The 25,111-nt window shown below is 46.3% G+C and overlaps 1 protein-coding gene across 1 annotated transcript; it reads right to left on the reverse strand.

The window, feature by feature from the left end:
• Nucleotides 1–103: 103 nt before the first annotated feature.
• Nucleotides 104–24,563, reverse strand: f13a1b (coagulation factor XIII A chain b). Its single transcript, XM_088990929.1, has 15 exons — nt 24,410–24,563; nt 17,059–17,264; nt 13,273–13,461; nt 12,950–13,198; nt 12,734–12,852; nt 10,778–10,885; nt 9,657–9,831; nt 8,068–8,206; nt 2,818–2,921; nt 2,643–2,731; nt 1,723–1,876; nt 1,356–1,631; nt 1,111–1,271; nt 905–1,041; nt 104–326 (listed from the first exon to the last, which is right to left on the reverse strand). The coding sequence occupies exons 2-15, from the start codon at nt 17,243–17,245 to the stop codon at nt 185–187; spliced, it is 2,229 nt and encodes a 742-aa protein (XP_088847055.1). The 5' UTR covers nt 17,246–17,264; nt 24,410–24,563; the 3' UTR covers nt 104–184.
• Nucleotides 24,564–25,111: the final 548 nt, after the last annotated feature.

A 25,111-nucleotide genomic window follows, 5' to 3' on the forward strand; every position in this document is an offset into this window, starting at 1 on the left:
TGAAGTCCCAGTGTAATCCCGGTCAACACAGTCAAAACCCTTTTCAAGTTAGGGGGAGAGCTCAAAAAAACCAACATAACATGACAGGTACAATAAGGCACAATTGTAGACACGGGTTTGCCGCCAGTCCAAAGTTTATTTGGGTAACTCCCAATGACGCCGACCGGGTGGAGAAGACATTTCCTCAGGCCTCGACGGTGAGAGTGACTTGGCCGTGCACCTGCCTGAGTGCGGCACAGTCCAGGGTGGCGATAAGCCTGCTGGTACCCGCCCTCAGCGGGGTGAAGAACTCGCTCCAGGTAAGAGACGCGCCTCCGGTGATGAGCCTGACAGCAAGATAGCAGAACCGCCGGTGCATCACACAAGCATCCCGGTTTACAGGTAGGTTTCATTGCCTTGGTCTTCGATAGCCGCAATATCATTTGAAAAGGGCCACGTTAACCGGTGGGCATTGCGCCAACTTTGGCAAAGGAGGACCCCCATCAGCAAAGCTCCGGAGGGGCTGCCCATTCCCGGTCTCGCTCTCCGTCGCCGGAGACTTGTTATGACTTGTAATCAGGACCTTCGACTAATTCGCACTTGCCACACATTTTCAACAGGAGACAGCTGTGGACTGTAGGCAGGCCAGTCTCGCGCCCTCATGCTTTGACAACCAAGAGGTCACGTCGTCGTGAGACATGTGCAATGCGTTTTGGCCTCGTCCCGCTAAAAGACGACCTTCTTTGGATTTTTCTCCCAAAAATGGCATGCGGTGCGAGGCAAACCCACGGAGGTGTGAGTTTGCCACACCACCGGCACCAACTCAACCTCGTAGCACACTGAACTGTGCGCCCAGAGGGTTCCTTTCTGCCCTTTGGTTCCAATTTCCTCAAAATGACATGAAAATTGAAGGCGAGGGGCTCACCTGTAGTATTTGGACTTGGGAAGCATGAGTCCTGCTCCTTCCATGCGAATGTAGATGTCCTCCAGGCTGGTGTCCAAGGGGTTGGTGAACTCCACCGTGGCCATCATCTCTTCGCTGACTTTGCCGGGGCCACTCACCTGACGGCAGAGTCAAGATGGTCATATGGGTGCGGGGCATCTCCACGCGACGTGGCCCTCGCGACTTACCTTGACGATGAGCGCGGGACTACGCAGGCGGACGAGTTTCATGGCGCTGATGATCTGTCCCGTCTCGGTCACCTTCCCTGTGACAATGAAGTGCAGGTTGGACTGCTCTACCAGCGCCTTCATGTAGCGCTTGGCCTCCACGCTCACGGACTCTTTGGCAACTGGGGAGAAGGGGAGGAGGCGTGGGGGGTTCGATTACCGCCTCAGTGTTTCTCTTGAAAGAGGCGGCGCCCCCCCACGCTTACAGCCGGCCGGCTCCATCTTGATCGAGGGTGTGGCGAAGAGGAACTCGGAGCTGATGAGGCCGGTGTAGTAGACCACGCTGCCGCTGACATACGCCTCCACTGTACGCCGAGCGCCACTTCGATTGAGGAATTTCAGAGTCAACTCAAAGTCATCGCCGACACCGGCCTGCACGTCGGAGAGGACCAGGTCGACATCTCCCGGGGGAAGCTCCGCCTTCTCTCTCTCACAGCTGTACGCCTCCGCTTTCTCCAGGACAGTGCGCTCCTCCGTGCTGCCTGTGGCGCACGCGGTTCAGAGTCGCGTGGACCAATAAAGGACTGGATTTGGCAAAAACGCACACGCGGTAAAAAGCGGCTTCTTGCACACCTTCGGGGAACTTGTAGTGATCTGTGACATCACGGCGACTCAACCCGCCGGAAGCTTTGGTCAAAACCATGCGGCCGACGTGGCTGCGATTGACCTTGACGGGCTCCAGGCGTCCATCTTTCCCTCGGGAATAAAACACTACATCGCTGTTCACCTGCAAAGATGTCCACAGGAGAGTCCGCATGAAAACAGTGATTCGGCTCTCCATCACACCCAACAAAAAGCCAAGGTTTACATTTACACTACAGGTGTCAAAGTCAAGGCCCGGTGGCTAAATCTGGCCTGCCATATCATTTTAGTCGGCCCGCGAAAGCAAATCAAACTTATGAAATTTCATGATGCTTGCTGAAGTCACAACCAAAATTTCAAAGTGTCCCATGTCACAACCGTCATTCTTGACTCCAAATTTGAAAATTATTTGTTAATTTGTTGTGAGTTTGTAACGACAATGTGGCCTGTGGCAAAAAATGACTTTGTCACCATTGATTTCTGTTGTGAAAACTTGAATTGGCTTATTGGACCCCCCAAAAAGGTTGTCTTTCTTTATTTTGCAAAGAGGCCAAAATTTCAGTCTTTCACATGAGTCATTTTTGCAAATACTTTCATGGCATAACACTGATGAAATGACTTCAAAATGACTCATAGTGGCAGTTCATATTGAATCTGTGAGTTGAGCCCTCGGCGGAAATGTTATTATTTATTTATTTTGCAACGGCAGTTTTGTGTGACAAGTTGAGGGCCGCTGTCGATTTGCGGAAAGGCGGGAGAGGGTCTGGGCAGCCCTGAAAAAGGAAGGTGGCCATCAGCCACCTTTGGGCCAAAGGAGAACTTTGTCACCAGAGGTTCTCCTCCTCATTTTTGTCGCCTATCATTTTATTTAGTGGTGAGTCGTGAGACAACATTGCGAGAGAGCCACCAACCTCGGCAAAGACGAAGGCGGCATCAAAGGGGAAGCAGATTTCACCGTGTTTGATGGCGCGGATGGATGCCGGGCCGCACCTGTACAAGCCTTAGAGCAGAAGGGGGGGGGGGGCGCGTTTGCGTCATTCGGTCTCAAGTGCGAGGCTGCCTTTGCCAAGGTCGGTCGGTATTTACCGTCGCTAGTCTCCTGCGGTGTGGCATCCACGACCTGCCAGCCCCCGAAGCCGGGCGGGAGGTCCGGTCTTGACATGTAGCACTCGTTCCAGCAGTGGTAGTTCCTGACGGCGGCGATCCGAGAGCGAGAGGCGACGTGAGCGGCGGCAACGAGAAAAACCACAGAAGCGCCGAAACTTGGCGCAGGGCAAAGAATGTACAGTACATGGCGGTAAAGCCCCATTTATCGCACAACGACAAGTCACTTGTGATGCAAAAGTGCCAGTGGGGATTCGGCTGCGACTGGTCTGGAAAGCTCTGAATATGTGACACCACAAGAACTTGACAGTCATGGCACAAAGCCTCATGAGTAGAGTTAACTTGCAGTGGTTCATCATATTCGGGTGGGTCATTGGCAGCACCTACTGGGCATTGGCGGTGTGGCCCCTAAGTGGTTCAACGAGGCCCACTGAACTTCATCACTCTGATAAACTGCCCTGCCGACTTGGGGTGTTCAACAAGGCTCAATTCTGGGGCCTTGGCTGTTCTCACTGAGTGTTCTAGGAAACAAGGTGTTTCCTTCCACTACTGCGTGGACAACTGTCGAATCCGAGCAAAAAAAGACTCTCTCACTGTGGTGTATTGGACACGAAAGTTGTTGTTTGGGTTGTTTGGATGCACGGGCTTCCCGTACCTGGGATTTGCCATCAACTGCGCATGCGTGAATATGTTCAACACACTTCCCCGTGTTGTAGATACAAGAAGCCCTCGGTCAAATATATAAAAAGGAAAATGCTTGTATCGTGCTAATGGCAGCCAGAGACCATACAAGACCGTTTTTGACATCAATGTTAGAAAGGTTCAAATGGAAATTTACATGGGGGCTGCGGTCATTCTTGCATATACCACTAGAGGGAAGTCATGCAGCACTAAAGAGCTATCTAAGCCAGGCCTGGCCAACCTGCGGCTCGCGAGCCTCATACGGCTCTTTGGCTGATTTCATGTGGCTCTTAAGGGGCTTTCACATGACAAGCGTCAAAAATGTTTGGCGCTGGCGCTGCCATTTGTCACATGCGGATTGATAGCTGGGGCGGGGCCTCGTCCTCCCCACTTACACCACCTGCTGTCAATCCCCTCATCTACACACACTGTGTACTTATACGGGTCGCGGTCATCTCGCTAGTGCCGGATTGTTGATGTTCACCTCATATCTCGCCCGTACCTGGACCTTCTCAGCTGCGCATTTTGGAGGAAATTTAAGACTTGCAGTCATGAAAATACGGTAGCAAGCTGACCAGGTGACGTCAACATGCATGTGCGTGAGTCGTAAACAATTTGTGTCAAGTTCGCTCTCAAAATGGCAGGGAAAAAATGCACAGGAAACCGAAAGTATGAAGATGAACACAGGACTTTTTTAACAGAGTGGAAGAGTTAATATATTTTTTGTTGAACGTAATAGCAAGACATTCTGCCCTATATGTCAGGCGTCATTAGCACATTTCAAAGCTTCTAATCTTCAGCGCCACTTTAGCTCACTACATGCTAAAATCGACCAGGAATTTCCAAAAGAGACTGAACTTCGCAAGCATAAGTTGGTCACTTTGAAAAGTCAGACAGAAAAGCAGATACAGTTTTTCCAAAAATTGACAAAGCACCCAGAGACCATAACACTCGCATCAGATCCACTTGGAACATTGCACAGGCCAAAAAGCCAGACAATGAAGGGGAGTTTGTTAAGAAATGCCTCAGTGATGCTGTTGAAATCTTGTCTCCTGAAAACGACAAACAAAAACGAATGGTAGCAGATGTCCAACTGTCCCGCCACACTGTTGAACACAGAATATCAGACATTAGCACGGCTATTGAATCACAGCTGCCCTCTGATGTTCAAGCATCTGAGTATTTTAGTGTCGCATTGGATGAAAGGTGTGACAATATTTGCACGGTCTGTGACAAACGATTGTGTGATCAAAGAAGAACTCTTTGATATTGTGTCATTAAAAGACAGAAACCGTGGCAAAGATGTGAAAGAGACAATGATGGCTGCAAGTGTGCCAATGGAAAAATACCCCAATGTCAAACCGGCTGCACTTAAGATACTGTCACTGTTTGGATCAACATACGTCTGCAAGTCTGTGTTTTCTGCCCTGAAACGTGAAATCAAAGCATCGATCTGTTCTGACTGACACTCATGGAAAAGAATTGCGTCGTGTGGCAACAACGGAATACAAGCCAGATTTGAAGAGGATTATTCAAGACAAGGAATGCCAGAAGTCCCACTAAGCAACATGCATAGTAAGAGCAAAATGATATTGTAAATTATTATTATTATTGATGTCTCTGATCCACTGGTGAAGAGACGCTTTGATCCTCGCCTCTTTCATCTGGAACTGCTTTGAGTAACAAAGAGGGTACAGAAAGTGCTTAAGAATGCATGATTCGCTGTGTCTTTCTGTTGTCATGTTATTTGTTATGTTGTTTTTGTTTTTGTTCTTTTGACTTCAAGACGGCGCTGCGAGAGTGGCTGCCTTTCCAGCAGCTCCTGTATTTTGTTTTTCTACTTTCATTCCTTTCATCACTTTGCTGCTGTAAAATGTGAATTTCTCCACTGCGAGACTAATAAAGGCAAATCCAATTATAATTTTGTTTGTGGACTTGGTTGAACTGAGTTTGTGTATATAAAACAGTGTTCTTTGTTGAAAATGTGCACGTGGTTTTAGTACTCCAAGAGTCAATTTCTGATATATTTGTTGATTTTGTATTTCAAATGGATATTTATAATAAATCTGGCTGACCAGAGGTCTGTGTGTGTGTGGGATGGGGTGATGATCATGTGTGCCCATGTGTATGATGTGGCTCTTTGCAGTAACATCGTAAAAAATGTGGCTCTTAGTCTCCGACTAGTTGTCCACCCCTGATCTAGGTGAACCAATTCCTGTAAAAGGCCAGTTCATGGTTAAAGTGAGAAAATCAGACTGCGAATTTACCACTGATAGCTGTGGGAGTTAATGGACCGCCACTCTGTGGACAAGAGTGGCTTGATAAAATAAAAATTGGGAAACGATCAAAACTGTCACGAAAAACAAAATGCTATCATCTTCAAGACCCTAGTCAATCCCATAAATACTCACAAAACATGATGATACGTCTGTGTAAGCTCTCAGTCGTACAGGAGTGGTCCATCGATGAGAAGGTTTCTTCAGCCGTCATCTGTACAAAAGTGAAGGTTTCGGACGTTTCGCCTCCTATCCAAGAGACTTCGTCAGCGAACTAAAGTCTGACTGGTCGTATCGGCCCCATTTATATATCCCTAATGTCCAGACCTAGTGGCGCCGGACACAGCTATGATAGGTCCCTACTCTCAGGTTGGGGGGGGCGCGGGACCCCCCCCTGTGGCCCCACTGATTGTTCCTACATTCCTGACTAACGATTGGCCTATTACCCCCACTCCCCCCGGTATCACCTCATCAGCATAACGACCCTCATCAGCATTGCGAAAGTTGCCTAACCTGTTTTGCCTGAGCAGGCTATTGTATGAACGATCCAAATTGAACCTCACACCACCCGACCGGTTTAATGAAGGAACCATTCTCTTGGATAGGAGGCGAAACGTCCGAAACCTTCACTTTTGTACAGATGACGGCTGAAGAAACCTTCTCATCGAAAAAACATGATGATGTTTTCAAAGATGAGGTAGGGACGTTAAAGGACATTAAGGCATCAATATCTGTCAAATCTGCCATGTTTTGCCTTCGGCAATGAAAGAAAAGGTTGAAAAAGAATTAGAGCACCTAGAGAAAGAATCATCACTCCTGTCAAGCACAGGGAGTGGTCCACTCCAGTGGTTCCAGTATCTAAGCGGTATAGTGGACTTCGCTTGTGTAATGATTACAAAATAATAGTGAACCAAGCAATTAACACAGTCTTATCCACTACCACACATCCAGGAGGTGTTAGCCCCACTATGTGGTGGTGAAATATATTTGGCTGAAGCTTATCAACAAATTCTTCTTGACGACAACTCAAAAAAGTATACCACAATCATTCTGCTGTCAGCATTTTTTAGACAATAATGGAGAATGTAATGAAGAACGTGTGGTCCATCTCGATGACTTGCTCGTTATGGGCCGAGACGAAATCCGAGCACCTAACGAACCTTGACAGAGTTCTTCAGCGACTAAAACAGAATGGTCTACGAGTGTTGAAGACCAAACGTGACTTTGGTAAAATGCAGATGAAGTACCTGGGGCACATGATGGATGAAAAAAGGTGTCTACCCATCCAATGACAAGGTGTATCGGAGCAGATCGTCACTGACAATGCCACAACCTTTATGTCGCACGAGTTCCAGCTTTTCATGAAAAGAAATTGAATCCTTCACACGACGGGAGCTGATACCAATGAACTCGTCGAGAGATACATTGTAACCTTTAAAGCAAGCATGAGGAAGCTTGCAGGAGAGATGGTAAGTGTTGAGGATTATATCTCACACTTCTTGCTACGTTATCGTACAACACCAAACGGTACAACTGGAGAGTCACCAGCAGACCTGTTCTTAAAAAGACACGTGCAAACACGGCTGGATTTCCGAACATCTCTGAGACGGTGAGGAAGAAGGATGAACATGATCATCAAGCTCGCGAAAGACTGTTTGATGTGAATGATCCTGTCCGTCTCCGCTACACTGCTGGAAAGCACCCCAAATGGATCCCTGGGGTTGTGACACAACCGACAGGACCGGTGTAATACCACGTGCAAGGTGAGACTGACCAGTTATACAGGCACCATGGTGACCAATTGCGCCCTCGATACCCACCGGACATCTTAGAACCTAGACATAAAAAAGAGCCTCAGTCAGCTGAGTAGGACAGAGACCTTGGTGAATCAGAGTCCACAGCACCTGCACCACCAGCTTGTGCACCAGAGCCACTTGTGCCGGAGACAATGGTTTTCAAACGCTCAGGACATAAAGTACCATACCCTTGACGTTACGGAGATTGAATGTGATATAATTGAAGATGTTCAGATAAAATTTTTGATTATTGAGAAATTGCTTTGCGGTGTGATGGGTTAATGCTGATTGAAATTATAGGAAGGAATTATGGAAGGAAATGCCATGTTTCCTTCGGATAAAAGCCAAGGGCAGAAGACTCAGTGAGAACAGCTGAAGTCACAGAATTGAAACCTGTGGAACACCCAAGTCGGATACTTGCGGAGGGTCTGAACGGTACAAACCGAAGGTAAAAACCGGTGAGGAGGAAGGCGACCTACCAGATGGAATCCCTGGTCCGGATGCGATCCACCCGGCCGTTTTCATCCAGAATGATGTCCGATTTGAGGTTGCCGTCGTTGTCGTGGGCCGAATAGTAGTTTGTGACGACTCGCGATGGGATCCCCAGGCAGCGCAGGACTGAAACCCAGAGCAGAAGGATTGGATTAGATTGGATTTGCCTTTATTAGTCTCACAGTGGATCAGAGCCAACTCTTCCTGTTGGAAATTCAGGTTGTCTTCTCATTCACTCGCATTCCTTTTTCAACGACATGAGTTGGGACTTTGGCTCAGTCGGCGTTCGTAAGCAGCAAAATAAAAACGGGGCCGCGAAACGGAGTGAAATTATTTCCCCCAGCGTAAAGTCCAGTCACAAAGCCGAGCGTTTCTCCGCCATGAAAGACGGCACCAGAGTACATCTCCAAAATGGTGTTAGCTAAACTGGCGCCTTCTATTCGGCTGCCGGCTAGCCAATGAGAAAAGCATTGTCCAGACCCACAGTGTCAAAGTCAAGGCCCAGGGGCCAAATCGGGGCCGCCACATCATTTTATTCAGCCCGCGAAAGCAAATCAACCATGTAAAGTTCCATGATCAGTGTTTGAAATAACGTCTGCCCGGAGGCCCGGGGCATACAACCTTTACGTCGGACGTACAACTTTCAAAACGTCTCGGCCCGAGTGGCCGACAACTTCTTCAAGGAAAAAAAACATTTTTTTTCAAATCAAACGTTTGTTTTATTCAATAAAGCAAAAGCTACAAGCAAACCGCTACAAGCCACGTGGACTTCTCTTTCTAAGCTTTCAAAACTTTCAAGTACACTTTTCAGTCACAGTATAGTCCGAAGCACGAAACAGGCTTCTGATTGGCTGCCGTGCTGAGACTATACCGTGACTGTAAAGTGTACTTGAGAGTTTTGAAAGACGCTTAGAAAGAGGAGTCCACATGGCTTTTTGCAGATAACGCAATGCAAACATTGCATTGTGCACCATGACGACAAACGACAACTGGAGCAAAATCTTCAGTAAGGGATATTTACAATAAATTAAGCAAGGGAGCATCTGTGGTTGGTACTTCCTTAATTAAAAAAATATTTCCTAACAATGTTTTTTTTTTTTTTTGCGATTAGTCATCTTATTGTGTTTCAAGTTTTGAAAAATGGGGCAGGCAACTTTATGGCCGGGCAGGCAACTTTTCAGAGTTGTCTGCCCTGGTGTTCACTAACTTTTTGCCATGAGTTGTGGACACTGCTTATTGTGTTTCAAGTTGTGAAAAATGGGGCAGGCAACTTTATGGCCGGGCAGGCAACTTTTCAGAGTTGTCTTCCCGGGTGTCCGCTAACTTTTTGTCATGAGTTTCAGACACTGCATGAACCTAAAAGTCAAATGGTCCCATGCAAACCACAATTCCAGATGTTATATGTGGAAGGGATGAAACATTCTAATGGTTTCCCCAAATTCATAATGGCTCCTGAGAAGAAACCGGAACGACAATGCGCCCGCCGCAAAAAAAGGACTTTGACACAACTGGTCCTGACACTCGAGCTCAGCTCAGGGCTGCACTTGCACATGACTTGGCTTTGCGGGGAACTCACAGGTGTTGAATACCGCAGCGTAGACCCAGCACTGCGCGTAGCACACCGGCATCTTGCTACTGGCGTAGGTGAGGAGGATTTCGGTGCTGCCCGTCCAGGCCGTTGGCGCCACGCCGTACGTGTAGTCGCCGCTCCAGTTGCCTACCAGCACGCCATCGTCATCACGAGAGTCGAGCTGCAGAACAGATCAATGTTTGTTTCTAATGGCTTTCTAAGCCATTAGAAACGATGATGTAGAAATGATGTAATCAAAGGCCTTGACTTTGACACCTGTGACTAAAAAGAAGACCTCACTTCTTTTAAATGTACCTTGTGAATGGTTTGCTCTAATATTTAATATGTTGTGAGGAAACTAGAGAGGGAGAAAAGAAAGAAGAAAACTGAAGGTGTGTTTTCACCACACTGACTTTACAGTAACAACTAACTTAGCCCTACACTCCTGTCCACCACATCATTTCAGAAATACAACAGTGAGCGATAATAGAGCAAACCATTTCATTAACTGTTATGCCTCTATCTATTGATCCATTAGCTATCTATTAGCTATATTTTTGTTAGCTAGCTATATCTATTAGCTAAATAGCTATCTAGCTATATCTATTAGCTATCTAGCTATATCTATTAGCTATCTGTTAGCTAGCTAGTCTTCTATCTATTTGAGTTACTTGCGGGTTGATTGAACTCTGGCGCGAGTGGCTGCCGCTGCTCACCCACAAAAAAAACATATCCTGTGACTGTAAAGTGACTTGAGAGTTTTGAAAGGCGCTTAGAAATGAAATGTATTATTATTATTATTATTATTATATTCTTCCAATTGTGGACATGGACTGCAGTTTTCAGTGTCAGATCTTGACTTGGACTCGACGGGGGCGTCGCTTTCTCAATTTTTGGATCGCCTCACTTGCCTACGCTACTCAAAAGAAGAAGAAAAGCCAACTTGACTGTGGAATCTCCGCTCTGCCAATTCAAAATCGTGGGTCATTTGGAGGCGGGATGAGTCCAATGGAATCACCGAGGTAACCAACGTCAATCCCGTCAACATTTGAAATAATTGCGTCCCTTTTTCAAGCAAGTCATTTTTGTAAAGCCGTTTCGCTCGGCGTTTCTTTCAAGGCTCTGACCATGGCGGAAGCCCTCCTGGCCACCTTGATGGGGTCCCCTCGGTTGACCAGGGGCATCTCGCAGCGGTCCAGGATGTACAGGCACGCGTCCAGAACGCCGTAGTTGAACTGCATGCACAAGAGACACATTGGAAAAAATCACCAGTGAAATTTTACGCCAGAGCGCCAAATTCCTTTTTTCTTTTTTTCAAGAAAAGGGCTTTGCTGCAGTTCCTCATTGTGTGTGTGTGTGCGTGCGTGCGTGTGTGTGTGTGCGTGTGCGTGTGTTTGTTTGTGTTTTTGTTTATGTGTGTGTGTTTGTTTCTTGTGTTTTTGTTTGTTTGTGTTTATTGGTGTGTGTGTGTGTGTGTGTGTATGCATGTGTGTGTGCGTGTGCGTGTGTGTGTGTGCGCGTACGTATGCGTGTGTTTGTTTGTGTTTTTGTTTATATGTGTGTGTTTGTTTCTTGTGTTTTTGTTTGTTTGTGTTTATTGGTGTGTGTGTGTATGCATGTGTGTGCGTGTGTACACGTGCCTATGCATGTGCGTGTGTTTGTTTGTATGTGTTTGTTTCTTGTGTTTTTGTCTGTTTGTGTTTATTAGTGTGTGTGTGCGTGTGTGTGTGTGTGTGTGTGTGTGTGTGTGTGTGTGTGTGTGTGTGTGTGTGTGTGATGTGTGATTTCAGGGTAATATCTGATGATATCCAAGTCCAGGAAGTCAAATCATCTCTCAGGAATACAGTCACACGCAGCTCAAGACTGAAAGCTGTCCGTGACCTTTTGGAGTTGCAAAACCCTTCACCCCCATCCTTGCATCCAATGACATTAGCAAGCGACTTTTTGTGAATTTGTCACCCGTACTTGTGTGTGCGTGTGTGTGTGATAAAAAGTGAAAAGTTGAGGCACAGGTCACGCATCAGTGAAGTTTTTCTAGCCATTAACTCATTCACTGCCATTCCCGAATTTATTCGGGAATTGAAAAGCATGACGTTATCACGATCTGGTTGGCGACCAACGGGTGGCGCCTGCACAGGTGTTGGTCGTTCCAATCAGTGGCAGTTAAAAGGACTCCCGGCACGGCCAATTGTTGTCAGGTCATTGTATGTGTTTGCTTCACCCTGTCAGATTTTGTTCCTGTTGACTTCATTTAATACAATTGGTCAATTCCATCCTGCTGTCCTGCCTGCTTTTTTTGGGATCCACCATCATCACCACCTTGCAAACCGTGACAGATGTGGAGCCATTGCTGAATTTGTTCAGGTTTTATGTTTTCTTGTGGGAGGATTTGCGAATCAAGCTGCGGTCAGACCTCTGGCAATGTTTTTCCCTCCCACGTGGGGACAGCATTTGCCTTTTGTACAGCCGCCCCCATTTCCATTGCAGATAACTCTGGAGCCAAAAAAACACTGACAGACTTTTTTTCTATACATCCCTAATGGTTTATATTGGAATATCAAGATGGCGCCCCCCTGTGTGGCGGACTCGACAGCAGCTCTTTCCCTTTTCAGTCCCTTTCTGTTCTACTTTTTCATTTATTTACTTTTCCGTTTGTGTTCCTCTGCTTAGAATATCTTGTTTTTCTATCCTTTCACCCCCCCACCCCATCCCTTTTCAAATTGCTGCTGTGACTGCAAATTTCCCCATTGTGGGACCATTAATGGTTTTCTGATTCTGATGAAAGAGGAGAGTCTGCGCTTTCTTACGCTGCATTGAATTTTTATGTAGACCTAAAACTCATTATTCTGTGGGTCTTGCAATTTGAGTGAAAATGACAAAAACCAGGGCGCCGGAGAGGACAAATTTTTACACACTGTCTGCCAGTGAATGAGGTATGGGCAATTTGACATTCAACGCAGAGGACTGGATCTTCTCTCCACCTTCAATGGTCTCCTCATCGAAGCAAATTTTAAAATGAAGGAATCAATTTCTACGACAACAAAACAATTTGGGTGTGTGTTTTTGAGGGAGGGGGCGCGTACCTGTCCGTAGTTCCAATGTCGCTCTGCGACATCGTCGTGGGAGCCATGGTAGATGATCCCCGTCTCCGTCATCACACACTCGTCCCGCTCCACGGCGTCATCCAGAAACACGGCGTCCTCTGACCAGAGGCGCCCACACATGAACACACTGAGGCGTTCAAAGACGGCCCGGTTTGTTTTGCTCTGGGCCACACCCGATGACGAGGCCCGACTCACCGGCCAGCCAGGGGTTGAAGAGGACGTAGAGGGCGCGGCTCTTATCCCGCTTTGTTCTGCGGACGCCATACGGGGTGGCCACGGCGACGTACATCTGGTACTTGCCCACGATGCAGGCGGCGGCGGGGGTGACCCCCATGCGCACCACGTTGCCCGAGGTCCGGATGACGCGGCCCAACCATGAGCTCTGCGGGCCCCCGCCGGGGAAGACGGGGACGTACGTGCTCTTGCTGTAGTCGGGACTGGGACCTGGAGGAGGGGCCGGGTGGGCGAGGACGATTAGAAGGGATTCTTTTGCCAGACGCGGCGCTTTGAGGGCTCACCGATGACAAACTCCACGGCAAACTTGTCCTTGTCAGACTGGTACGGGCGGTCGAAGGTGATCTCCAGCTGGAACTCTTGCCCACGGCGCACAATCAGATAATCACCCTGATAGGCGTCCGTGTGGTGCGCCGTTGTGTTGCCCTGCCCTCGGTTCTTCAGCAGGTCCACGTCCCAGATGTCCAGGAACTCTTCAAGCATAAGCATGTTAGTATTTGAGAGCATGTTAGTATTTGAGAGTATCAAGGGGTATTTCACCCATTTGACCCATCATACGCATGCACACATTATGGAGGAGGCGTAGGTACGGTGAAGATTGTCGATTAAAGAGCATTTCAGTGACATTTAGGATGATTTCAGAGGTCTTGAGGTGACTGATGAAGGAAATAAATACATTTAGTTAACCATGTTAAACATTACATCTGTAATTTATCAACATCACAGGGATAATACTAGTGGGCATCGCCGGTACATATGCACCTAAAGCTAGCAACCACTCATTTGACGACAATGAGGTTAAAATTTTAGCGAAAGCAAACAAATTGTTTGAAAGGGGAGTAAAAGAAGCTATTTTTATAAACAGCAAAACCCCTCACTAAATCGCCATGGTGGGGTGAGTCAAATTTGGATCGTTCCTACAATCGAGTTATTAGGCAACACATAGGCTTAGTTATGCTGATGAGGTGATACCAGGGCAAATGGCGCAATCAGGCCAGTCGTATACCCAATACTCAGGCAGGACAATAGAAGTAATCAGTCAGGACAACAGAAGTAATGAGTGTAGCCGCAGGGAGTAGTCCTCTGCTACCCCCAACCTGAGAGCAGGGACCAATCATAGCAGAGTCTGGCACCGCCACGTCTGGACAGTAGGGATATATATAGGGCCAAAAGTACCAGCAAAAAAAATGTTCGCTGACGAAGCCTCTTGGATAAGAAGCGAAACGTCCGACACCTTCAAAGAAGTACAGATGGCGGCTGAAGAAACCTTCTCATCCATGTTAAACATTGTATGGGATAAACATTAAGATAGTGAGTTAATCAGCATAAATAGAGCTTTTCTTTCAATAGGAGGATGTGCGAGCGGACATGCAATGTTTGTTGGGAGTTGATTTTTCAGGTATCAGAGGGTCAAGGGGTCAGCTGGTTCTAATCACCCAAGGGAGGTGAAAAGTTACGACCTGTCCAACACTGCACACAGGAGGTGAAAGGCTACGACCTGACTAACGCTGTCTTAGCAGACGCAGCTTGTGATATCATTCACTCAACCCGGTAGTAACTGAAATAGATAGCGAGCTAGCTACCGGAATAGATAGCTCATAGCTAGTGAATAGATAGCTAACAGCTAGCGAATAGAGGGTTAACAGCCAGCGAATAGATAGCTATTAGCCAGTAAAACCCCATTGGTACTTGAGACGTGAAACAAAATGGCGGAACAAACAATGAACATCCTTCAGGATTGTGTAAATGAAACAAACACCAGAATCCAGCATGAGGTCAATCCCAAATAAGGCTTTGATAGGTTTCAATCAAGTCTGGTGATGGGATCCTTCCAAACAAACGGTTAGCGTAGACGCTTGCAAAATGATCACTCTTGTATGTGTTCAGAAGTAGAGAGCTTGAGGGTTGCCACTCTGGAAACGCGGCAGGAGCTTGGCCGGATGTGGCGACACAATGCCAATCCAGAGACCCCCTTTTGGATCGCAATAAGGCAATCGGCTGTCAATCGCGGCCGCGTATCCGCTCGCCCCAGCATCCGTCGGTGACGAGGCGGCATGCTCAAGCCCACTTTGACTTGTTTGACTGACGTTCGCCCTGTCAATCAAGCGCACAAACGCCGGCGTGTTTGCTATTTGATAAGAAGTCGGGCCAATCTGTGGCGGAGGCAAAAATACTCGGCCGCGGTATCTCAGTAGAGCAGGCCCATCCTACTCATTTTTTTGTCACATGCCACATCATCATGAGCGTTTTCTCTTGGAAGCTTGTGATGATTTTGTGACAGTGGGGCAACAAAGAGATGAAGAACTGATGCGCTTCAATGGCTTTTACAACGAGGCGACTAGCAGAAGCATGTCGGGCTGGAAGGTTCGTGAAATCCCATCAAAGATCCTTGGCCGCTGTACCTCAGGAGATCACGAGTGTCAAAGTCAAGGACCGGGGCCAAATATGGCCCGCCACATCAATTTATTCGGCCCACAAAAGCAAATCAAGCACGTCAAATGCCATAATGTTTACTAAAGTCCGAGCCAAAATTTCACATTGTCGCATGTAAATCACAATAAAATTCTTGACTTCAATTTTGAAAAGTCGTTTTTCACTAATTTGTGTGCCCTGTATGTAATGTGTAGAGTTGAGGAAACATTGTAATGGCTTCCCCAAATTCATAACTGCCCCCTCGACTGGAAAGCGTAACTACAATGTGGCTCGCGGCAAAAACAGGATTGAACACCCTTACAGTAGAGATAGCAAGCGACCAAGTTGCGTCCATAATTTGTAAAATCACTTCAAAAGACTTCTACTGAGCGCATTTTACAAAGATTCCACCGCATCTAGCTATATTTTACGTTTTAAGACCCGCGCTGAATATTCATGAAGTCTTGTTTTCGAGTTGAGGACGATGTCGGAGTGACGTTGAACCAGAGCAGTGTAGCGCCAGCCGAGGAGCTCCCCGGAGTATGCGTAAAGAGTTTGTTGTTTCTCTTTAATCGTAAGTAGGTTCGTTTTTCAGATCTCCCAGGCAAGTGACACGCAGATGAATCCCAAAACTTGATCGTGGCGTGGAGTCGAGCAAGTTGTTCTGTGAACTCCATCCGACGCTGTGCAGGTCTCTGCGAGTCTGTGTGTGCGTGTGCGTCCGAGTGCATGTGATTCTGCCCCAATCTCTCTGTCCCACGCTGGCTACTTATATACCCTTGGCCTGCGTAGGAATGAGTCAGGCTCACTTGAAAGACATCAAGGACATCAAAGGGTTGAAAGGCGCACTTCCGCGTGACGCCACACGCGAATCACTTGGATAACCGATGTCATCCAATCAGCCTAACAATGGGTAGAAAGTTGCTTCCAGTGGTGAAAGAGAGCAAACGTCATAATAGTGGAGCAAACCTATCGGACAAAGATTCAGCTGCTGGAAGGAGGAGCTAACCGGAGTTAGCGATGGATAACCGCTGTCATTCATACGTAAGTTTGTAATTCTTCATCTTGAAAGTTTAAACAACGTTTTGCATGCAAAACCATCAATAAATCTGCATTGATGTTGACATCTTGTCGCTTATTATTTGTTATTCATGTCCTTATATACCAGATATCACCGAAGTTGATGCTATATAGCTTATTCACGGCGCTTCATATATAATTCATATGTCATGTCCTTCAGCAGTTTCGTCGCTTACGGCTCAAATTGATACGGAAGGACTCCTTTAATTGATTGCAAAAATGTATGCTTTCCTCTTCAGAACTATTTGAATCATATTCAGAATTGGATGAGTAACAAGAAAGGATCCTTTCCGAATCTGAACTCCCTGAAGCCATTTTTTTTATTCTGGAGCAAGGCAGTTTGTGAGTTTCCAGATGTGACGTCACGAACTGTGGGCGGGACTTTTTGAATCTCTCCAGTTTTGAGCTCATTAATGGCAGTTTTGAGCAACGTTAAGTCATTTTTATTGGTGTTTTGCGTTTAACTAAAAATATCAGCCTGAAAAAAATGGTGTTGGTTGTCTTTTAAGGGTCTTGAAGGAAAGCAGCCCACAATGATCGTTCGCCATTGACGCTGAAAAAGAAAGAGTTGTGCTTACCAGTCAAAGGCGGAAGTCCTCTGGGGCCGACGGCGCCAAAAAGCTCCAACTCGGGTAGGTCACTTTCATCTGAGTTGGAGTTGGCAGGGGGACCGGCGGCACGGCCTCGCCTGCTCACCTTGGGACGGGGTCCAGCCGGAGCGGAGGGGGTGGCGGGGAGGGCTGAGACGTCAGCTTGGCCGGACATGTCGACGACGCTTGACTCGCTGGGGAACGGAAGAGAGCAGAGTGAGGACGACTGAGGCTCGGGAGAACACTCGGCTTGGCTTCGGGTCTGAGGTCAATGCTCGGGCCATTGGGCGTGCCCTTTTCATGGCAGAGCGGCCTGTCCCATCTCTTTTGCTGCCGGGTTAATTCATTTTTGAGCCAGCAGAGGACCTTGAAAGGACAACCGACGCCCCCGGACAAGTTGTGACCATAATTTGTAAATTCACTTCAAATGACTTCTGAGTGTATTTTACAAAGATTCCACCGCATATAGCGATATTTTACCTTTTAAGACACACGCTGAATATTCAGGAAGTCTTGTTTTCGAGTTGATGACAATCCCCTAAGTGACGTCACGGAGGGAACGCCCCTGACCGCGAAAGCGACACACAATGCAGTTTGTGTACTTTGTTTGGTCTGAAAACTTTGCGTTAATCCGTGTTGATGGCGAAATTAAAAGGAAAACAAATAAATAAAATGATGGTAAATCGTTGTGTGTTGCACCAAGACTACTATTTGCTACTAGTTGACAGAAATTCCCAGCAGACAAATCAGCCCATTTCCAATGGAGCTTTGGCACCACCTTGTGCATTTTCTGGGACGCTACATTGGAGTCCTGACGGTTCAAATTGATATGCAAATATTTCTGTAATCGATTGTAATCAGCCATCCACTATGGCATTGTCTGCTGGTCAGGCAGCATCACCACCCGGGACAGAAAAAGACTGGAGCGCTTTGTCAAGCGGGCCAGTTCTGTCGTGGGCTGCTCGCTGGACTCTCTTGAGGAGGTGGGCAACAGACGGACGCTAGCTAAACTAAAAGCTATGACGGACAGCCCCTCCCACCCCCTCCTGCCCATCCTGACAGCTCTGGGTAGCTCCTTTAGCCAGAGACTATTACACCCGCGCTGCAAGAAGGAGAGGTACCGCCGCTCGTTCCTACCGACTGCTGTCAGGCTTCACAATTCCCAATGATCACATGTGAAAAAAAAAAAAAAAAAAAAAAACTGGACACTTGTAAATATGGGTTGTTGCAATATATCTTAATGCATCTCTTGATTCTGCACTATGTACAGTCTTGTTTATAGAACGGTTTTTGCACATCTACATTTGCACAGTATACAGTTGACATTTTTATTTTGTTATGCTTAGAATATCTTGTTTTCTATCCTTTCACTCCCACCCCAACCCCATCCCTCTTCAATTGCTGCTGTGGACTGCAAATTTCCCCATTGCGGGACGAATAAAGGTATTCTGATTCTGATTCTGATTCTGAAACAGTTATGCTTTCCTCGTCAGAACTATTTGAATCATATTCATAACTGGATGAGTAACAAGAAAGCATCTTCTCCGAATCTGAAGCCATTGTTTTGATTCTCGAGCAAGGCACAGACGTCCTGGCGTTGCGTGACGTCACGAACAAGGGGGCGGGACCTTCTGAATCTCGCAATTTCCGGGGTCATTTAGAAGTACAGTGATACCTCGGTTCTCGAACGCCTCACAGTTCGAACAAATCGGAGTTCGAACAAAATATTCGAGATATTCTTGCGTTCGAATCAGTGTTCGAACGCCAATAAGACGCGTGAGTGCGTGCGCGAGGGTGGAGTGCGGAGCGGCGTACGGGTGTATCGCTCTCTCCGTGACGAACTGTTGTCGCTTGCGGACGTGCTGCGTTTTGCTCTAGCGTTTAATATAGGTGTACGAAGAGTTTTAGCCCCTAATCATGCCTCCTAAGTGCTGCTAAAAGTGACAAAAGAAAAGTAGTGCGTACAACGATTGCATTTAAGAAAGAAATAATGGCAAAATATGTGTGCGAGTGTCTGATCTAGCGAGGGAATACAGCATGGCGAAATCTTGGAATCGAAATCTACGATCAGTACGATATTAAAGAATAAGTAGGCTGTGAAATCTAGTGATGTGACTGTGGGAGTGAGAGCAAGTGTCATTGGATAGATATTTTAAGAGAAAAGAACATCCTGTAGCCGAGTCATCCGTAGCTGTCACTTTCCGAGCGAGAGTGACGGCAGCTGAGTCATCGGAACGTAGTGGAATGTTTGGGATCCCAAAACAGACACGTACTCACCAAGCAGGATGTTTATTCACAAATCAAAGAAAACACAGTGAGTAAGAAGGCAGGGGGTGATCCGACCCGCTGACTACGCCAAAAAGCAAATGGCACACGCGGGTGCAAAATTACGCAATCCCGGAAGATGACATACATTTACGGGACGCAGGGAAAATACCTCGGACCGGATACACTCGCGCATCGAAGGAAGAGTCCAGGTACGGTGGCGAGTTGAGTCAATCATCCGGCATTGGCGAGGTGATCGCGAACCGTATAAATACCCAGTGTCCGTGATTAGAGAATTGACAGCAGGTGGAGAACGGCCGGGAGAGGCAGCCCCCCCCCGGCAACTCGGAAATGACAGGAGCAAAGAGGTGGTTTCGGTGTTCTAAAAAAAATCGCTTTTCGAACTGGGTCCTGGAACGAATTATGGTCGAGAACCGAGGTATCACTGTAGTTTTTGGACACTTTAATTCATTTTTATGGGTGTTTTGCATTTGACTAGAAATATCAGCCTGCGTGTTTTGGGTATTTTAGATGCTATAAAACGGTTTTCTGATGTCAGTTAGGAAACAAAAAAATGGTGTGGGTTGTCCTTTAAGATCGGAGTGGTTGGGGGGGCGGGGGATTGGCATCGTTGACTAAATGAGATTTGCTCCAGGTTTCTCTGTCTCGCACCCGCCTTGGATTTCTCAACCGCCTAAAATGTTTGCAATACAGCCAATGCGATTCGGGGGTTTGGGGATGCTGTTTGTTTTCCCCCGCATTAACCAAATAGTTCACACCGTCATCGCTTGGCCTTCATTTCAAGGACGCACATGCTCCCAATTATCCTCGCATCCAACGTCAAACAAACTTTGCAGAGCAAAGCCGACTACCATATTTTCCAGTGCTTAAGGTGCATCTAAAAAAGCCTTAGTCTTCTTCAAAGGATAACCCTGCGCCTTATAATTCGGTGCACCTTATACATGAAGTCATATTGAGCCGCAACAGGTCTCGCAACATCTGTCAGTAGCCCCCCTGTCAAATAAGTATTGTGTAACCCCAGCCTCTATTGTAGTGCCTTGTAGTTGGAAAACTTTTATCTATTTATATACAGTGATACCTTGGCTTGCGAACTTAATTGTTTCCCAGAAAGTGTGTGTAAGGTGAAAAGTGTGCATTCCAAACTTTAAGTTCCCATAGGAAAACATTAAAATGAGAATAATCCGTTCCCAGGTGCCCATAGAACATAAGTGTCAACTAAATAAGCCTTATAACTACACAAAATACCTTATTTTATGTACAATAAATGTGCTATGGTATTATAATTAAAGAAATCAACTGTACTATATAATAAAGTCGTTTTATTTATCTTTGTGATGGCCGTTAATGGCTTGATGGAATGGATAGCTTTTTGCATAAAGTGTCTCAAGGAGCTCTAGGTTGCACATCTTGGAAGTTGTGATATTGCAACAGCAACAGATGCAGGCAGACGCACTAGAAACTTCATTAATAGCTGGTTCCCTTGCTTGTCTTTCCTCTTCAAATTGTACACATGGCTTGTGCGGGTTATTTGTGGTGCCTGATCGATGGGATATTTTAACTTTGCAGTCTACACTCAGCAATAAAGTTGAAACGAGTCCAAATTTCACTGTGTTTTCTATCCATGTTCGCACCTTTTTTACTTTTGTTTTTTGTTTCAAGCTCTGTCATCTCCCTTTCGTGTGTGTCTGTATTTCTGTGTTTCTGTACCACCCCCCCCCCCTCACTGCTGCGTGTGTCCTGATGCGTGTGTTCCCTCCCTCCTCTACCATGGATCTTGACCAATCACGTGCGGCTTTAACCGTAGACTGGAGGCGGGGAATAGAGGACCAAAAAAAAGCCGGCTGCCATTTCCAGCTTCATCCACTTCAGACATCCATCTCCAAGAACCGGCTCGTTCGCGAACGACACATCACTCATTGTGGCGCTCCGTGTGTTTCCCTAAAAATAGTTCGGATGCCAACATTATATCATCGCGAATTTAACATTCCTAAGGTGAAAAGTTTGTTAGCTAAAGCGTTCGTAAGCTGAGGTATCACTGTGTTATATTTTTTTCATTCATTGAAGGTGCGCCTTATATATGAAAAAGGTTTGAAAATACACCATTCATTGGGGGTGCGCCTTATACACCGGAAATTATGATCATTTCAGGTGTATTGGGGGTGCGCCTTATACACCGGAAATTACGGTAATTTGGCTTTGCGGACTGACCCTTCCCAAGCGGACCACACCCAACGTTCGGAACATCAGGGAGGCGGGACAAGCGGCTGTCAATGTCAAGTCTACAGAGGAATGTGATGCAACACTAGTCTGAAAAGGTCCCACGCGTCAAGCCAAACCCAAATCGAGCACGAGACGCCCCCCATCGCCCACCCCTCCAATTTGCAAGGCAACCGTCGGCTCCGATTCAGGTTCCGTTTGTGTCGGATGGCATTGGCGTAAGTCAACAATATGCAAGTCATGAGACCCGAGCCTTGAATGATTGTGACAAAACAAGCATGGAATTGAATTTGGCAAAGTCATCAAAACTTGCTCAGTCACAGCAAACCTGGGGGGAAGACAACAAATGTTTTGCGAATGATTAAAGGACAACCGACACCATGTTTTTGTTTCCCAACAGACATCAGAAAAACGTTTTATGGCATCTAAAATACCCAAAACACGCAGGCTGATAATTTTAGTCAAATGCTAAACACCAATAAAAATGACTGAAAGTGTCACAAAACTGCCACAAAATGAGCTCGGAACTGGGCAGATTCAGAAAGTCCCGCCCCCTTGTTCGTGACGTCACTATTGGTCACACACTGCCTTGCTCCAGAATCAAAACAACGGCTTCATAGAGTCTGAACTCCGGAGAAGATGCTTTCTTGTTACTCATCCAGTTCAAATAGTTCTGAAGAGGAAAGCATAAATGTTTGCAATCGATTAAAAAAATCCAATGTAGCACCCAGAAAATGAACAAGATGGCGCACAAGCTCTGTTAGAAATGGGCTGATTTGTCCACTGGGAATTTTTGTAAACGTACACCTTCTTTATGCCTGTTTCCACAATTGGCTGTGACACACAACGATTCACCGTCGCGTTATTTATGTAGTTTTCCTTCTAATTTCGCCATCAACACGGTGTTTTCAGATGAAAAAAGTACCCAAAATGCATTGTGTGTCGCTTTCTCGGTCAGGGGCGTTCCCTCCGTGACGTCACTTCGGGGATCGTCATCAACTCAAAAACAAGACTTCCTGAATATTCAGTGCGAGTCTGAAAACGTAAAATATAGTTATACAGTGAGACCTCAGCTTACGAACACCTTATCTTAAGAACTTTTCGTCTTACGAACGTCAAATTTATGAAAATGAAACATTGAAATTTTCATGATACACACCCACCACGGCTGGTGGAGTAATCTTCGGCGGAAGAACACCAAAGCACACGACCTTCGGATCTGGCGGAGTGATCTTCGACGGAAGCACACTTTCCACACCCCCTCTCATTGAATGCACACGTCGATCGCCTCCTTGGAGCATTTTGCTGATAATTTTACTATTATGGGACCAAAAAAATCCACCACAGGCTCGTGTTCAGCCCAAGAAGACACAAAATAAAATCACCGTCGCTGAGAAGAAAGAGATAATTGAAAAACACGAACGAGGTGTGCGTTTGTGTTATTTAGTGGCCGAGCACGGCTATGCTAAGTCGACCATTGCTACCATTTTCCGGAACAGAGAAGCCATCAAAGGTGCGTCTGTTGCAAAAGGTGTTTCCGTGCTCTCAAAGCGACGGTCTCAGGCAATCGAAGAAGTTGAAAAACTTCTGTTAATTTGGATAAACGAAAAGCAGCTATCCGGCAACAGCGCAAGTAAAGCAATTATATGCGAGAAAGCATAGAAAGCTCCGATATCGCCATGCGCCAACCTGGAAGTTCGGCGCTTATTGAGGATTTTAAAGGCAGCAACGGATGGTTCGAGAACATCTGAGGGCGAGGAGGAGGAGATGGCTGCAGCATCAAGTGAGCGCAACAAGGCAATGTTGGCAAAGTGGAATGATGTGCAGGCTTTCACCGAACAGTTGCATTCAGAAAACACTGGCTATGACAATCATCAACATGATGAAGAATAATGTGATGCCTCAGTTTCGTAAGACCTTACAAGTCAGAAAGCAACAGGTGTCAATTAAGAGGTTTTTAATCAGCAAAAATGATGAGGATTCTCCAAAGAAGCAAAGAAGAGAAACCAGATGTTAAGTTACCGTGCGTCCTTATGGAAGGTTACTCTCCTTCCATAAGCCATCAACGACCATCAAAAAGATAAATAAAACTTTTATTTTACAGCACAGTTTATTTTTTTAATTACAGTCCTCATGTAATGTGCCTCTCTTTCCAAACAGCAATTCCCTCTGACCTTCGACCTTCAACACCATTCCATCAAGCCATCAATGACCATCATAAAGGTAAATAAAACGACTTTATTTTATAGCACAGTTTATTTCTTTAATTACAGTCCTTATGGAATGTGACTCTATTTCCAAACAGCAATTCCCTTTGACCTCGGACCTCCGACGCCATTCCATCAGGCCATCAATGACCATCACAAATGTAAATAAAGTGACTTTATTATACAGTGTAGTATATTTCTTTCATTACAATACAATAGCACATTTATTATACATAGAATAAGGTATGTTGTGTGTAGTTTTAAGGCTTATTTAGTTGAAAAGTATATTTTATGGAAACCTGGGAATGGATTATTCCCATTTTAATGGTTTCCTATGGGAATTTTTTTTGTGATACACACTTTTTGGCTTACACACTGTCTGGGAAACAATTACGTGCGTAAGCTGAGGTGTCACTGTATGTGGTGGAATCTTTGTAAAATGCGCTCAGTAAAAGTCATTTGAAGTGATTTTACAAATTATGGACGCAACTTGTCCGGAGGTGTCGGTTGTCCTTTAAGAGGAAAAAAAGGTCGACTTGTAAACGAAAATCAACAGAGCTGTGACGCACACGCCCACACACACAGACAACAAGTTGTCATCAGGAAAGTGAATTCAAAGCATTTCTCACCCAAAAATGTTGCAAGGGGTCTCCAAGTTTGGTGAAGGCTGGAAAGCTTCTGGCCGGCCCTTTGACGTCTTCGGCTGAAATAGTCGGCGTGGCTTTCCTTGTGGGCGTTGTTACAGTGGTGGGAAGGACCCCCGCTTGTCTTATGACAGTCAGTCTCTCTTTGAGAAGCACATGTGAAATCTGAGGTCTTGGCCAGACCAAGCCCTCAGATTCCACATGTGCTTCTTGCCCTCAACTGGGAAAATCCAAAGGCGTGATCCGCACAGCTATGTCAAATATTCTTTTTCGCCATCATGTCTCTCGCTTCTCTTCACTCTGATCTGGTTCGCTGGCGGTTCGCAAGCCATTTGCTCATCCCTCCCCGGTTTGCCGTTGTGGCGAAGCGCTCAACTTAACCCATCCATCACCTTTGTATTCAGCAGTATGCCCCATTGCTCAACCCGTATATGAAACTAAAAAGGAAACGCAACAGAGCTACTTTGAGAAGATGCAAGCATAGCTTGAACAACATGTGTTTCTTGGCTCGTCCTCCTTTTCACACACAAAATAAAAGTCCAGAGGCAATCTCGTTCTAGCCTCGGTCCTTTGACCACTGTTTTTGTAACACACACTTACCAGCGTTCTCTACAACCCCGAAGTAACTCAAATGGATAGCAAGCTAGCTAGCTAGCGAATAGATAGCTATTAGCCAGCGAATACATA

The sequence above is a fragment of the Hippocampus bargibanti genome, linkage group LG02, assembly GCF_051943395.1.
Source record: "Hippocampus bargibanti isolate YZ-2025 linkage group LG02, ASM5194339v1, whole genome shotgun sequence".
NCBI lineage: Eukaryota > Metazoa > Chordata > Actinopteri > Syngnathiformes > Syngnathidae > Hippocampus > Hippocampus bargibanti.